The 13,874-nt window shown below is 36.9% G+C and overlaps 2 protein-coding genes across 4 annotated transcripts in view; one reads left to right on the top strand and one right to left on the bottom strand.

The window, feature by feature from the left end:
• The window catches only part of ssbp2b (single stranded DNA binding protein 2b), a 72,634-nt gene extending 67,047 nt beyond the window's left edge, over nucleotides 1-5,587 (bottom strand). The window contains exon 1 of the mRNA XM_016554455.1: nucleotides 5,450-5,587. Coding sequence (XP_016409941.1) covers nucleotides 5,450-5,505 — 56 coding nt within the window. The 5' untranslated portion in view covers nucleotides 5,506-5,587. The remainder of the gene's footprint in view (nucleotides 1-5,449) is intronic.
• Nucleotides 4,761-13,874, top strand: part of LOC107741673 (ubiquitin-like-conjugating enzyme ATG10) — a 34,377-nt gene continuing 25,263 nt past the window's right edge. The window contains exons 1-4 of one of the 3 annotated variants that reach the window (XM_016554445.1): nucleotides 4,834-5,038; nucleotides 8,863-8,956; nucleotides 11,445-11,567; nucleotides 12,834-12,950. In XM_016554445.1, the coding sequence (XP_016409931.1) occupies nucleotides 8,954-8,956; nucleotides 11,445-11,567; nucleotides 12,834-12,950 (243 nt within the window). In that variant the 5' untranslated portion in view covers nucleotides 4,834-5,038; nucleotides 8,863-8,953. The other 2 variants (XM_016554447.1, XM_016554446.1) reach the window with 2 other exon arrangements.

Below are 13,874 nucleotides of genomic sequence, written 5' to 3'. Positions count from 1 at the left end.
TATTTATTTTATTCAACTATATTTTACTAAACCAAATGAAATCCAAATTTCTATGAAATCCTTTTTTTTAAAGCAAAAGTAAAGTGCATCCATCTCATAGTCTAAATCACTGAAATCAAAGTTCAGTATTATAGTGTAAGAAAGACAAAATATCCACGTGTTATATAGTATACTAATATTAACTTCCGGTATTTTGCCGGTTAGTCGACGCGAGCAAAATGAAGTCGAAGATTTTTAAAAATCGAATAGTCGAATAAAATCGATGAATCGCAACAGCCCTAAACTTTTATAAAGAATATATCTTTGGATTTGAGACTTTAGTCTTTGCAACTTTACAGATCTTTTTTATGCACCAAGAGCTTGTAACACTCCAAAGAGAAAGGAATAAAATTGAAATCGCATCATATGACCCCTTTAAGAATGATCTATTACTCTAAATTTATAAATATATTTTTTCCCATCAAATTAGGTTTTCTTTTCAAAGAATATCTGCAAAAATAGCTTTCAAATTTACAGCTATTATAATTATACACAAAAATCCAGCCATACATCCAGTACTGTGTATAAAGTTAAAAGTTTTAAGTTTGGCGAACCCAAAACCAGCCTAATTTTACAGGGGATTATTAAAACTGATTGGATGTTCCAGAAAGTAGAAGTAGTCGTGCACAATCCCTAGGCACAAAGGACACTCAGGCTGAACCTATGCAAAAAAACACCCCTTTGCACACTTCAGGTCAGTTCAATAGCCTGTCTCCATGATGAAAAAAATAACATGTCACAGCCTAGTACCTCCACCATGCAATAGTCTCCCATAATGAACACTCCCAAACACGCAGAGACAGGGAGAGAGAAACAAAGTTCCCCAACAGTATCTGAGGTGCTTTCTCTCTCCTCTCGTCACGCATGCTTAACCTTGTGCCGCTGCGTGGACCACACTGTTTGCATATTAATGCGTGGAGATATTAGAGAGGTCTGCTCTCCCGAGAATCAGCAGAGGAGAGAGAGAGAGAGTGAGAGAGAGAGACGCAAAACTAAAGACAGATACACAAACACTAACATACCCAGCTATACACCCACAGCAGGCAGACAAACTGTGAAACCACAAACTGCATTCTGAAACACACCTGGATGTTTCCAGAAGCTTACAGATTGAAAGACTGCAAAGACAAATCCTGCACATAACATTTGAGTTAGATGGTATATATCTGGCTGCACAATGAATCAAAATAAAACCTAAATATGGCTTAGGACAATTGTCAAATTGCAAAGGATGTGCTTTAATTGAGCAAACACATGCGCTGCGTGTTTCAGAGTAAAGCGCAGCGCTATGTCCTTTTACACACAAGCAGCTCATTATCTGGTGTTTTCAGTGTCTCAGAACACCTCGGTTCGCAGTAAATATGGCTCCACACAAACTTATCTCTCTATGTTTTCCAAATTTGAGTCGTTTATAACATACATTTGGGAACGCAATATGCATGAACCACTTTCATCTTAAATGTAAGAAGTGCTTACAAAACCTCTCTTTTGTTGTCTAAAAAGAGAAACACACTAAAAAGTCACATAAAAAAAAAAAAAAAAAGCAATGTTTAGGCCTAAAATCTTAAAATGAATGAGACAACCATAAATATTAGCATTGTAATTTTAAAGTTGTACTGTAAAGAAAAACTGTTAAACAGAGACAGTAAATGAATCATCTAATGAAGATGAAAAGGAGCTCCATGCCGTTAGGCGCTGACAAAATGAATGTCCTGCTCCCGACACACTGGCCAAACAGAATAACTCATCGGTTGATGCTGATAATTAAAAAATGGCAGATATTGGCTGACTGATTGGCCAATATGTCGTTTGACCACTAGTACAAATTAAACACTCGTTTTTGCATTTGTGGCCGTAACAAACCTCAATAGCAGCCATAGACCAAAAATATTCGCTAGTCCAATTAATGTGCCAATATGTGGCCATTTTGAGATTATCAATTCTAAAATATGCAAACAACTTCGTCAACAGGTAATCAGTTTTCAATTCTGTTTTGCAGATTTTTTGAGTAAAATCAAAAAATCTAATTTGATCTATTTTCATCTAATTTCATGGAATTGAATTGTGAGTAAATCTGCATAATATTAGACAATAGAAAATTTACTGTCTGTGCCATTAGACTGGATTCAGGTAGTTAGCTATAAACTTGATTTGCCATCATAGTACCTGACATGGAACAGAAAACCAATCATAGAGGACGACAATTTGCGCTAATGCTCACTATAGTGCCTACTGCATAAATGAAAACGCAACATCCATGTGGTATATTTCAGGACTAAATGTGTTCATTGGCAAGGTTATGTATGTATGTTTATGGTAATTGCCAAACTAAAAACGAAGCCTAACTTCCATCAACAATGGAACAGATGAATTCTGTGCTTTGCACACTTTTCAAGCCGCTGGGACATCAGCTTTGAGTTTTTCATTTTTTTCCCTTTCTCATATCACACAAACCATCCTCCTTGACAGTTAACCACTTGTCCACTTTTCTTTCAAGAAAAGAGATAAAAGGTACTGTGATCTTCTCAAAGCAGTCACCTCTTTAAACCTGCCGGTGCTACAACACCATAGTCTAGCGGTTGTCAAATTCAAACAGCTTAAGTGTTAAAACAGAACTGACTGATTCTGCACTTCCTATCAAATAAAACATTATGTCAAAAGCTTCTTTTGTCACTTAACGACATCACACTTTTATCCTTTTGATGCTGAGATTTGCTTTCCAAAAAGACATTCTATCAGATGATTTAACCAGCTTGTGAGATCTCTGAAAACAATTAACTAAATACAGTCTGTCTACTAAATATCGGTTGAATCCTTGGGATACAGGTAAAGCTTTTCATTCACACTGAATATGCAATTAAAAATCACATACAGTATGAGTCAAACTTCCATAGGGATTTCATCTTTCCATTCCCAAACTTTTAACCAATGCATAAAATGACGGAACATTAAAAAAAAAAAAGAACACAGACATGCTATTGTGTTTATTCACAATGATCATATAGAGTTCCCAAATTTTTTTCTACTAAATATCGGTTGAATCCTTGGGATACAGGTAAAGCTTTTCATTCACACTGAATGTGCAATTAAAAATCACATACAGTATGAGTCAAACTTCCATAGGGATTTCATCTTTCCATTCCCAAACTTTTAACCAATGCATAAAATGACGGAACATAAAAAAAAAAAAAGAACACAGACATGCTATTGTGTTTATTCACAATGATCATATAGAGTTCCCAAATTTTTTGACCAATAACTGATGTGACTTTAAGATGTTTTTTATTACTGGATAAAAATTAAATTTGCATAAGAGATTTTAAGCACAAATAACAATTTCTGGGCAATTAAATATTTTAAATCTGAGCATAACTAAATAAATATATATTTCTAACAAAAGATTACAAGATTTTGTTAATATTCACAAGCTTTCTAGGCCTGGAAATCATCCTGATTCTAGGATTTCTATGGCTGTGGCAGCCCTGTATATTCAAGTTTTACGCTTGGATTTTAGATCAAGATCTAAGTCAAGACGTCAAGACTGGCTAAAACGAATGTCATTATAGGAGCCATGGTGCGGCTGTTAGCGCATGTGCTCTGTCATGCTCATATGAGAGACGTGGGTTTGAGTCCATGCGTCACTTTCCCATTCCTTCCTTCTCGTACTATAATTTTCTCTCTATTCTACACTGTCCCTTTAAATAAAAGTTGCAAAACCCCAAAATTTGAAAGAAAACATTGGAAATTAACAAAAAGTTGCACAATGGTGATTATTTTTTAAATCCTGAAGCATTCCCAGCACAAGTTAAGAACCACAAACAGCAGAAAAATTCATTTAGAAGGAGCGAGAAGCTGTAAGAAAAGCTCATAACCAGCAAAACTGCTTTCTCAAGCTCAAATCTAATGCTGGAGAGTTTTCATCGAAACCACAAGTCCACACAAGTCCCATAAGACATTGGCCTGAATGAAACTGCAATAATTGCTAATTACTTCAAGACAAGACCTCACTGCAGGAAGACAAAACTGTGTGCGTTCAGACTGACAACAAAGGCAGATATGAGAATAATAATGCAGTTTTTGACCACAGGAAATCAATGGGTGAGGTGACACTTTCTGATTGACTGACACTTGTCAAATAAGCTCCCATGTCCATAACATCATCTTCTTAGCAGTGATGATACTCCAAACTCCCCACAATTGACAAGCTAAATACACTAATACAACATATTTTAGAATACAAAAGTCCTTAAATATCATGACAAAGGTCTTTTTGGAGGCTCCTAACAAACATTCCTCTCAGAAAGGTTGAAGGTGTGCTAGACATAATTCTAGGATACTCTAAAGTCTAAAATCTCCACATTAATGGCCAAACACACTTAAGTAAGAAATACTTCCAACAAATGACTAAATCCACAATATATTCATTACAAAGTTCTTTTGGAAGCTCCTACACAAAGATTTCCCCTAAAAAAAAAGCCGTTGTAAGTGTACTGGATATCATTTCAGGAACATTCAAACTCTATTTTCCCTATTTAGTGCGTTCTTTCACTAAGAAGACATTACCAAACAAACTAAACATACATCAAATAATGTAGAATGATATAAAATACAGAAAAATTCATCTCCTCAGGTCGACGGACTTCTCGTCGTGCCATCACCATCTTGAGCGAGATTCGCGCGCAGCCAAACAAGAAGTCTCAGCTCGCGGCGCGCGAGAGAGTATGATTGACGCGCGGAAGCTAGTATGATTGACGTTCCCCGCGCGAAAATTTCCATCGCCCGCAGGTCAGTCATACTCGGAACTTTTCCTGCTGAAATGTCAATCATACTCTTTCGCGCGCTATACTTCACTCGCTCGCGCGAGCTGGAACTTTTCACGCCAATCATACTCTCCCGCGAGCGCACGGAACACAGCAACAGCGTTCGTTCTTTTAACAACGGATGGCCCGAAATGCAGCTCACCTGGCTGGCCGAAATTGTCTTTTAAGCTTATAAACGGGTACGTACCGTATTTCCCATACACTTTTCTTTTAAAGACAAACAAGCTTGTGTACTCACCTTATTCCAATACAAAATTGAGATGTAGAAATCCTTGAAATTAGCTATACGGCAACTTCGCATGCATAAATAAATAATTACTGATGCAGAAATGTACTCTTTTTATCGACAGTTCACATATAAAGTTTAGTCTTCTTATCTCTTAACTTATGCGGAGTAATGTCGCGTTAATTAGACGCAAGAAATTCTACCAGCGTGTAACTGACAACTGACAACAACTTTCTTGCATGAACTACACGCGCTGTCAGAGACAACACAGCATCCGAGGAACAGAGCGTATCCGCCGCTTGTTAAAAGTCTGGCCGCGCGCTGTCTTCATTATAGAGATTTCCCCCCTCTTAAATAAACTTACTTTTCCCTCGCTTGGCTGTCGGACGGTACGTTGTTACTCTTGCCTTTGGCGTACATGCTTGCAGAGAGCTCCGATTGTCACGCACCTGTCAACCCATCACAGCCTCCCCGGACACAACCCCGTCACCATGGTGACTACAGGAGCGATGGCTCTCATTGGACCGAGCGCCGAGAAGGAACGCCCATTTTGTTGGGTAACTCGCGTGAGTGACAGTTACTCGGCCCCGCCCCAACAGAAACACAACCCGTTTCTTATCTCCAGCGCTCTGTCTGTGGAACACGAACACACACACACGCACTGAGGGGAATTTGAAACCGTACTGAGAGGGATTTTAAACAACTGGCTGTTCCCCTCACAAGCAATCACACCCTCTACTATCACTGGCCAAATTTAAAGTGAAATTGCAAATGTGGAGCGGATTCTTCAGTTTCTGCTTGTACTGGTGATTGAAGTAAGATTTTTTTTGGGTCGTGCAGAATTATATATCTCTGCATGAAGTACAGAGATAACTAATGGTTTTGCATCGAATTTGTTTTATCTTCTAAAAAGTTGATAAATGGCACTACAGCAGTTTAGACAGAAAAACATACCTAAATGGATAAATGACTGTGTGGTACAATCCAAAGTCAAATCTTTACTTCTGTGATTATTTTTATATTATATTTTTTTCTGAAAAACATGCTTTTAATGCAAATAATAATTGATTACTTTTATATTTCCAGACAAATGGATTTTACACAATGTTAAACTAAAGTAGAGCCTTAACTACTTTAACCAAATCAACCAAATTCTGGCTAAATACTTTAAAACGATATACAATATAAATGTTTGGTTGACATTTCAAATAAAGGATTTAAATTACACAAAATTTTGAATCAGATTGTATATTCTGATGTTTAGGAACTGGAATATTGACTTAAAACCCCTTAACTGTCACCGTCCCACCTGTGGGACGTTTGGCGCTCTTTTTGTTGTTGTCTTTTTTTCTCTATCAAATCTTTTAGTAATCATCATAAATCATATATCATTTGAAAGCTTAGAAGCCCAAGATTCATCCTGTGAAAACCATTTCGAAATCAGACATTGCGTTACCATGGAAATGGTACTTTAAAATCTTTTGGCGGTCTCCTCCCCCTTAGTTTGTGGAAAAAATTCCACTTTTGCGATAATTTGCTGATTTTCTTCTTTAAAAAGAGACCAACCTTATGTCTGTATTCCAAAGTGTTCATAAATTACAACAATTTAAGTTTGGATAGTGCACCTGCATGCCTATTTTAAAAAATGGGGGGTGACAGTTAAGGGGTTAATGTCCTTATTGCAATCTGGCTGCGTTTAAACAAAGCTGACATAATCGGACCATGCATGTCAGAATATTTTTGTGCACAGTAAATGTGACAGTAAACACTGAATCAAAATGGACTATTTACTTACCTATTTATTTCCTAATGCACTGTCTTCATCATATTATGGATGATGTGTAGATTGCATGATACTGCAAAGAACATAAAATGTTTGTCTTCATAAACTGATCAAAATACAGCACACTACTTCTAAAATGGCTTTCCCGCCTGTGTCAGGTAGGCCACACATGCTAATAGTTAATGTTAACCAATAGCTAAATAGCTACTCAGCTATTGGCTGATTTCAGAATAACATACTATCATACTAACATATGGCAGAAACAGTAGTATGCTAGTATGCAGGTCAACCATTGTTTAAAGGGGTCATATGATGCTTTTTTAAAGATCATTATTTTGTGTATTTGGTGTAACAGAATATGTTGACATGCTTTAATGTTCAAAAAACACATTATTTTTCAAATACTGTACATTATTGTAGGTCCTCTATGCCCCGCCTCTCTCAAACACTTCGTTTTCTACAAAGTCCCTCCTTCCGACAAGCGCAGTCTGCTCTGATTGGCCAGCTGACCCAGTGCATTGTGATTGGCCGAACACCGCAAGCACTCGTCAGAAATGTAACGCCCCTTACCATAATCGCGAGCTTCATCTTTCAAAATAAATGTAAAGACAGTAAATAATGTTTTACCATCAGTTCAAGCCCGAAAGGGGAACAGAGTCGCGTGACAGACACAGTAATGATGCAGTACACAAGCCGCGGTTAAGACAGCTGACTCTTACTGTGATGTGACGCTGTCTCTCTCTCTCTCACACACACACACACACACACACACACACAAAACGCGTTACTCAGCGCTGCACAAAACTCCGCATTTGAACAGTCAATAGCAAATACTTAAACTAATAACAAAACAGTAGCTGATTCAGAAGCGCCAGATTGTCATAGCAAAGTCAGAATTACCTCCTCTCCTAGGTTCACGAAACGGTCGTCCATAAAATGCATTGCTGTTCTGTTGTAAGTAATCTTAAAGATTCCTAAATGCATCTACTTCCGGAAGGCCAAATAAAGTGCTTTTGCTTTCACCTAGAAACACACACCGTCTCCCTGACATGGCTGCTTCAACACTAACTGCGGTTACTGAAACCACGCCTTCTTTCTTTGCGTGCACATTTGGGCGCATTATGCAAATATTCCCACATAGTGACCTAGATATGTGGGGGCGTGTTAGAACGAGCCGTTTTAGGGGGGCGTGGCAGAGTCTTAACTTTGATAAAGAATATCTCTTTGGTTTTGAGACTTTAGTCTTTGCAACTTCAGGGATCTTATCTATGCACAATCAGCTTGTAACACTCCAAAGAGAAAGGAAAACTTGAAATCGCATCATATGACCCCTTTAAGCAAACTACATTGGGTCCTGGTAACACTTTCACCACCCAATCAGTTCCCTTCATGCATTTTTTCCCATGTTTCACTCTGAAATACATTAAAATAATGGAAGTAAAATGGGTTAAAACGCTGAACTATTTTAATCTTGACTAGTTGGTTGGTTAGATCATTCCCTACTATGCAAGTTTTAAATTAAGTTTTTTAATGTATAAAATTCTATAAAATTATATCCTGCATATCTTTCAGATGACAAAAAAAAAATCTGTAAAATATTGGAAATAATACAAGTAGCCCCCTCTTAAGTCCTTGACCATACTTTTTGTTGTTAATATACTGTTAGCTACTAATATTCAACCTGTTATATTTTAAGCTAACAAGGACTCTGGAAGACCTTTAATGGTCATTGTTTTATTCTCTGCCGTTTTACTACTAAAGTCTTTATAAATACACTATGGATTGAAATGTAGATTCACTGCATCATTAGATGAGGTAATAAATTAGCATTTAAAAATGCAATGGCTACTAAAAATGCGTCAAATCTTTAGTTTGGTAGAAAGTGCCTCGTTGTGGACGCTCATCTTCTCTCTTTTCGGTTGTGTATATTATTTTTGCGAATGTTTTAACTGCTCTCTGTCCTTTAATGTCTGCGCTGTGCTTTTTTTCCAAAGTGGGCGGCTTGAAACCGCATGTGCCGAATAACATTGGCTGTTCCGTTCTCCCCCTCCGCGCTCAGGATCCCGGAAGTAGCCGAGTGAGATCATGGTAAGACAGAGCGATAGAGGATGTTCTTTATGACAGCTCCGAGTCATGCAGCAGCAATGTAACATGTCAGACAGTCGGCGTTTTAGAAATTACAACAAAGTCAACAAACGTGCAACGCAGTTACCACAGCAACGTTGCTGCTGACTTTATAAATATGTGCTCTCGAGTGCTGCACGGTTGAAGCGCCACGAGAGCTGATGCTCAAACTGTTGTTGCGTCCTTTATGTTAAGACGCCATATAACGCTTTTATGTAACGTCAATATCAGTAAAGGGTGTTCCCTGAAAACATGTTAAACAGACTCGTGATCTTACAGGCTATAAAGTTTCAGGAGGCTGTTGTCATATCTGAGAGGTCAATACAATGAAATAATGATATTTGGAAGTTTAATGTGATTTGTGTTGTTTTTAGATGTTAAAACACTTCCTTTACAAATTTAATAAACAGAGACATCTGCATTATGCTTATTAAAAAAGCATGTTTATAAGTAGATCATTCATAGGTTAAATAGTGGAAGTACTATAATTAGTGGCTTCAAGTAGGCTTTTCATTGTTTTGTTTGAGTATCCTGACCGGTCCTACATTGACTCAGCCAATGGTGTTGAGTTTGGGGCGGGACTATCTGTTTGTCTGACCAATAGCAGCTGGTGCGTCTATGTGAAAACCTGTGTGAATACAGTGCTTTTTCTGAGGGGGCGTTTACGCTACACCATTTTCAACTAAAAAAATGTGTGCGTTTTGGCTGTTCATTTACAAGACAAACGCCATTTTGGGGATCTGAAAACGCAAACTTTTGAAAACAAAGTGGTTTCAAAGTGGAACTTTTTGATAACAACATTGTTTATCTCTATATAAACTGCAAAAACGCACATTTGTGATAACGGTGACATCATGCGCATGCGTATTACATGTTTGCATGTTTGCGTAGTGTTACTTTCCAAAATGACATCGCCAACTACTGGCCTGACATGCACTGTTTTGACAACATGTTTGTCTGTACATGAAAAACAAAGAAAAAAACTTTTTCATTTTTAGCACATGGTGTACCCTAAAATTGTTCTGAATTTAATGAAATGCCTTCTTTAAAGGGATAGTTCATCCAAAAATTCCATTTACTCGTCCTGTGCAAGTTTCTTTCTTCTATTCAGCCTAAAAAAGATATTTTGAAGAATGTTGGTAACCAAACAGTTGATGACATCCATATAAAGTTTTGGGTGAACTATCTCTTTAAATATGAAGGTGTGTAATATAAATACATTCCTGCACATGCTATATTCACCATGTTGAACTATAACAAACTAACAACAACCATAAAAATAATATTTATTCTTTTATTCTTTATTGTCTCTTGAAAATAAAATTGGATGCACAATAATGGTTCTTCACAGTTCGTAATATTTACTAAAACCTTAAATTATAGTCAGCATGAATTTTCTTAATCTATGTTCTAAAATGCATGTTACAGATTATATTGTAGACAATTCAACCATATGTTTAAATTAAAAAATATATATATATTTTTTTTTTTTACTATTATTTAGTCGAAATGCCATAAATGGACCCTTCAGTGAAAATGACAGGCTTCTTTCTGGTCATTTTGCAGGACTTCTCCAATCATTTAGTCCATAATATTCATTCTGTTTATTCATCATAATAATTGGAATACACAATCTTTCTGGCAAGTGAAAAAGTTCTGAAAAAAAATCTTGAGTTCATAATTGTGAGTTTATCGAGAATGGCTTCAAATGTGGCTTATCCCATCTGAATTACGATTCATAGTACGTACTAACCATCATTTAAAGAATTGTCCTTCCCCAACATGTCAGAATTCGACTACAGCTAGACACACAGACACTGCTAATCCGTTCAAGTGGAGCACATTTTGTCTATTGCTTCATACGCTGTAATTAATCAAGCCATGTTGCATCCATTTAGTTTGGAGTTGTAGATGCTCACTAAGCCGGCTGATCAGTGAAGATGTGAATAAATGGGTTTGTTTGATGTTTCTCATTTCTGCTTGTTCATGCAAAGCAGGTGAAAGAGGCACGAGCAGGAAAGGGCCACTTAGCGAATCAACCGTTTCCTCTTGTGTAATTGAAGCCAGAGCCGCTGCTGCGATCCAGCGACCTAAAGTTGTGATGGAATTTGTGTTTCGACGATTCCAAATCTGCATGTGGATTTATTAAGAGAATTTAAAGTCAACAATAGAATTTTCCAAGTTTGCTTTCTTAACACAGATTCCTGGTGCAACTGTGCACGATTAATGTCCATGTTATTCCAATAACCATGCCTTCCTGGTCCAATCAACTCCTGACGGAAAAAAATTGCATGTTGTCTTATCCCATATTCTTACCTGGAAATCACATTACAGAAGCAAAATGGTTGAGAATGGTGTTTCAAGTTGACTTTGTTGAGTGTTTGTTTTGGAGCATGAAGTTGAAGTGATCTTCAGTTATTAGCTATTGAAATGTGCTTAATCTTACCCTCAGATGGCAGGTGAGAGAAACCCTGCGTCGTGTTACCTGGATGAAAGAACCTTCCGGCTTTGCTGTCAGCTCTTTCTCCAACACTCTGAGACTATCCAGGATGGCTGGAGCTGGGAGCAGATCAAGGTGAAGTGAATTTTTGAGTAACTCCACAAAGTCTGGGCCTACTTGTTCTCCTTAGAGGATCAGAATGAAAGAAAAAAGTGTGAATCTCACAAAACATGTCAAGAATTTTTTTTTATTTTGAAGATGAAGAAAATGAAGCCTATTTTTAATTTATTTGGCGTTTTGACATTAATGACGATGATATTCTCTCCCAATGTAATGTTTAAAATAACTGTAATACAACTGTAATATTGTAATACAACTTACATTTACCAGATGCTTGTGTCCAAAGTTAACTCTGAGGAACATAAAAAAGGCTTTGTTTAAATGAGTAGTTCATCCAAAAACTTTTTTTTTTAAAAATGCTGAAAATGTACTCACCCTCAGGTCATCCAAGATGTAGATGAGTTTGTTTCTTCATCAGAACAGATTTGGAGAAATTTAGCAGTGCATCACTTGCTCACCAATGGATCCTCTGCAGTGAATGGGTGGCGTCAGAATGAGAGTCCAAACAGCTGATAAAAACATCACAATAATCCACAAGACATCCACACCACTCCAGTCCATCAATTGATGTCTTGTGAAGTTAAAAGCTGAGTGCTTATAAGAAACAAATCCCCCATGAAGGTGTTTTAACTTTAAACTGTCGCTTCTGGCCAAAATGTGAGCCCATAATAATCCATAATAACACTTCCTCCAGTGAAAAAGTCCATCCTCTTTTGTCATCAAAATCTACTGACATATTTGTTTAGAACTATTCTGAACTGATTTATCCTATAATCAGTGCTTGAGCTGTGTATATTTCTCTCCTGATTCAGATGAGATGACTTTTTTACTGTAGAAAGCAATATTATGGATAGAAGGCTCATATTTTAGTCCGGAAGCAATGGTTTGAAGTTAAAAACATGTTAGTGGTGGATTTGTTTCTTACAAACATGCAGCTTTCCATTTCACAAGACATTAATTGATGGACTGGAGTGGTGTGGATTACTTGTGGATTATTGTGATGTTTTTATCAGCTGTTTGGCTCCACCCAATCACTGCAGAGGATCCATTGGTGAGCAAGTGTGATGTAATAATATATTTCACCAAATTGAAACAAACTTGTCTACATATTGGATGACCTGAGGGTGAATACATTTTCTGCAAATTTGCATTTTTGTGTGAACTATTTCTATAACCAAAATATAATGTAGGCCTATATAATTTTTAAAAATAGCTTTATTAATTGTTTTATTGGTAAAATGTGACTGCCATATTCTTGACAGGTTTTGTACTTTGTTCTAGGGCACTGATGAAGGCTTCATGAAGAAGACAGTTCTCATCCCTGTAAAGCCAAGCGTTTTGCACAAACAACATGAGTGTTCCATGCAGGATGAAAACATGGTGACAGATGATATCCAGGTAAGACGAGTATCACTTTTACTATTTACTCATACTTATGGTTAGTGATTTGAGCACTAAGTATTAACCTTTGACGATCAAGTCATCCCACAGCACTTCATTTTACCCATTTTGGTCATAAAAGCATATTGTCTCTGAACCAGGTAGAATGAACCAGTCCATTTATAAACCCTAAAAAATGAAGATTGACCTAAGTGTTTCCCCACATACTGGATCAATTACCTGAAGGAAACACTTTAACTAAATCCCGCACTTTATAACCGTGCTGGGTTTAGTTTTGGAAAAACTTGCTAATGCTGGCATACGATTTTATGTGACTGTAAATATGTTTATGCTCTTTTGTCCATCAGGGTGTTACACACTCAATCGTTTAGCTTTGTCTGCACACTATGTGCATTTTCCATTTGGGGAAAAAATGGTGGTGTGTGACATATTTAAACTCTAAAGAGTATGTACGCTTGATTTTTTTTTTAAAACACACAAAAAAAAACAATCTTTGAAGGTAGTATCAGCAAAATATTTTGATTCGTATACCGGTTTAAATGATCTCCTCCAAAATGGGGGTTGTGCCTTGTGGCTGATTTTTCTTTACCTCCACTCTCAGCCCATTTCATTAGTAAGCCCTTCCGGCTGATTGCAAATGACTCGACTTCTTGCATATTTACATTCAGCTCACACAGACTAGGGAAGACTCGACACCTTCTCCTTTCATGAAGGAGATTATGCCATATTTCAGTGCTATTGGAGAAAGCAATTTTTGTTTTTATTAAGTAACTGATTATAATGCAAACCATCTGGTATTCTGTGGTTAAGGCTTGTCCATTACAATATTTAAGTATATTAACTACATATCTTTATCTATGTACTGTATTTGCTCTAGTTTATATATATATATATATATATATATATATATATATATATGTA

This window comes from Sinocyclocheilus rhinocerous, unplaced genomic scaffold (genome assembly GCF_001515625.1).
Source record: "Sinocyclocheilus rhinocerous isolate Xijiao unplaced genomic scaffold, SAMN03320098_v1.1 scaffold886, whole genome shotgun sequence".
Taxonomy (NCBI): Eukaryota; Metazoa; Chordata; class Actinopteri; order Cypriniformes; family Cyprinidae; genus Sinocyclocheilus; species Sinocyclocheilus rhinocerous.
This window is presented reverse-complemented; position numbering and strand designations above follow the sequence as displayed.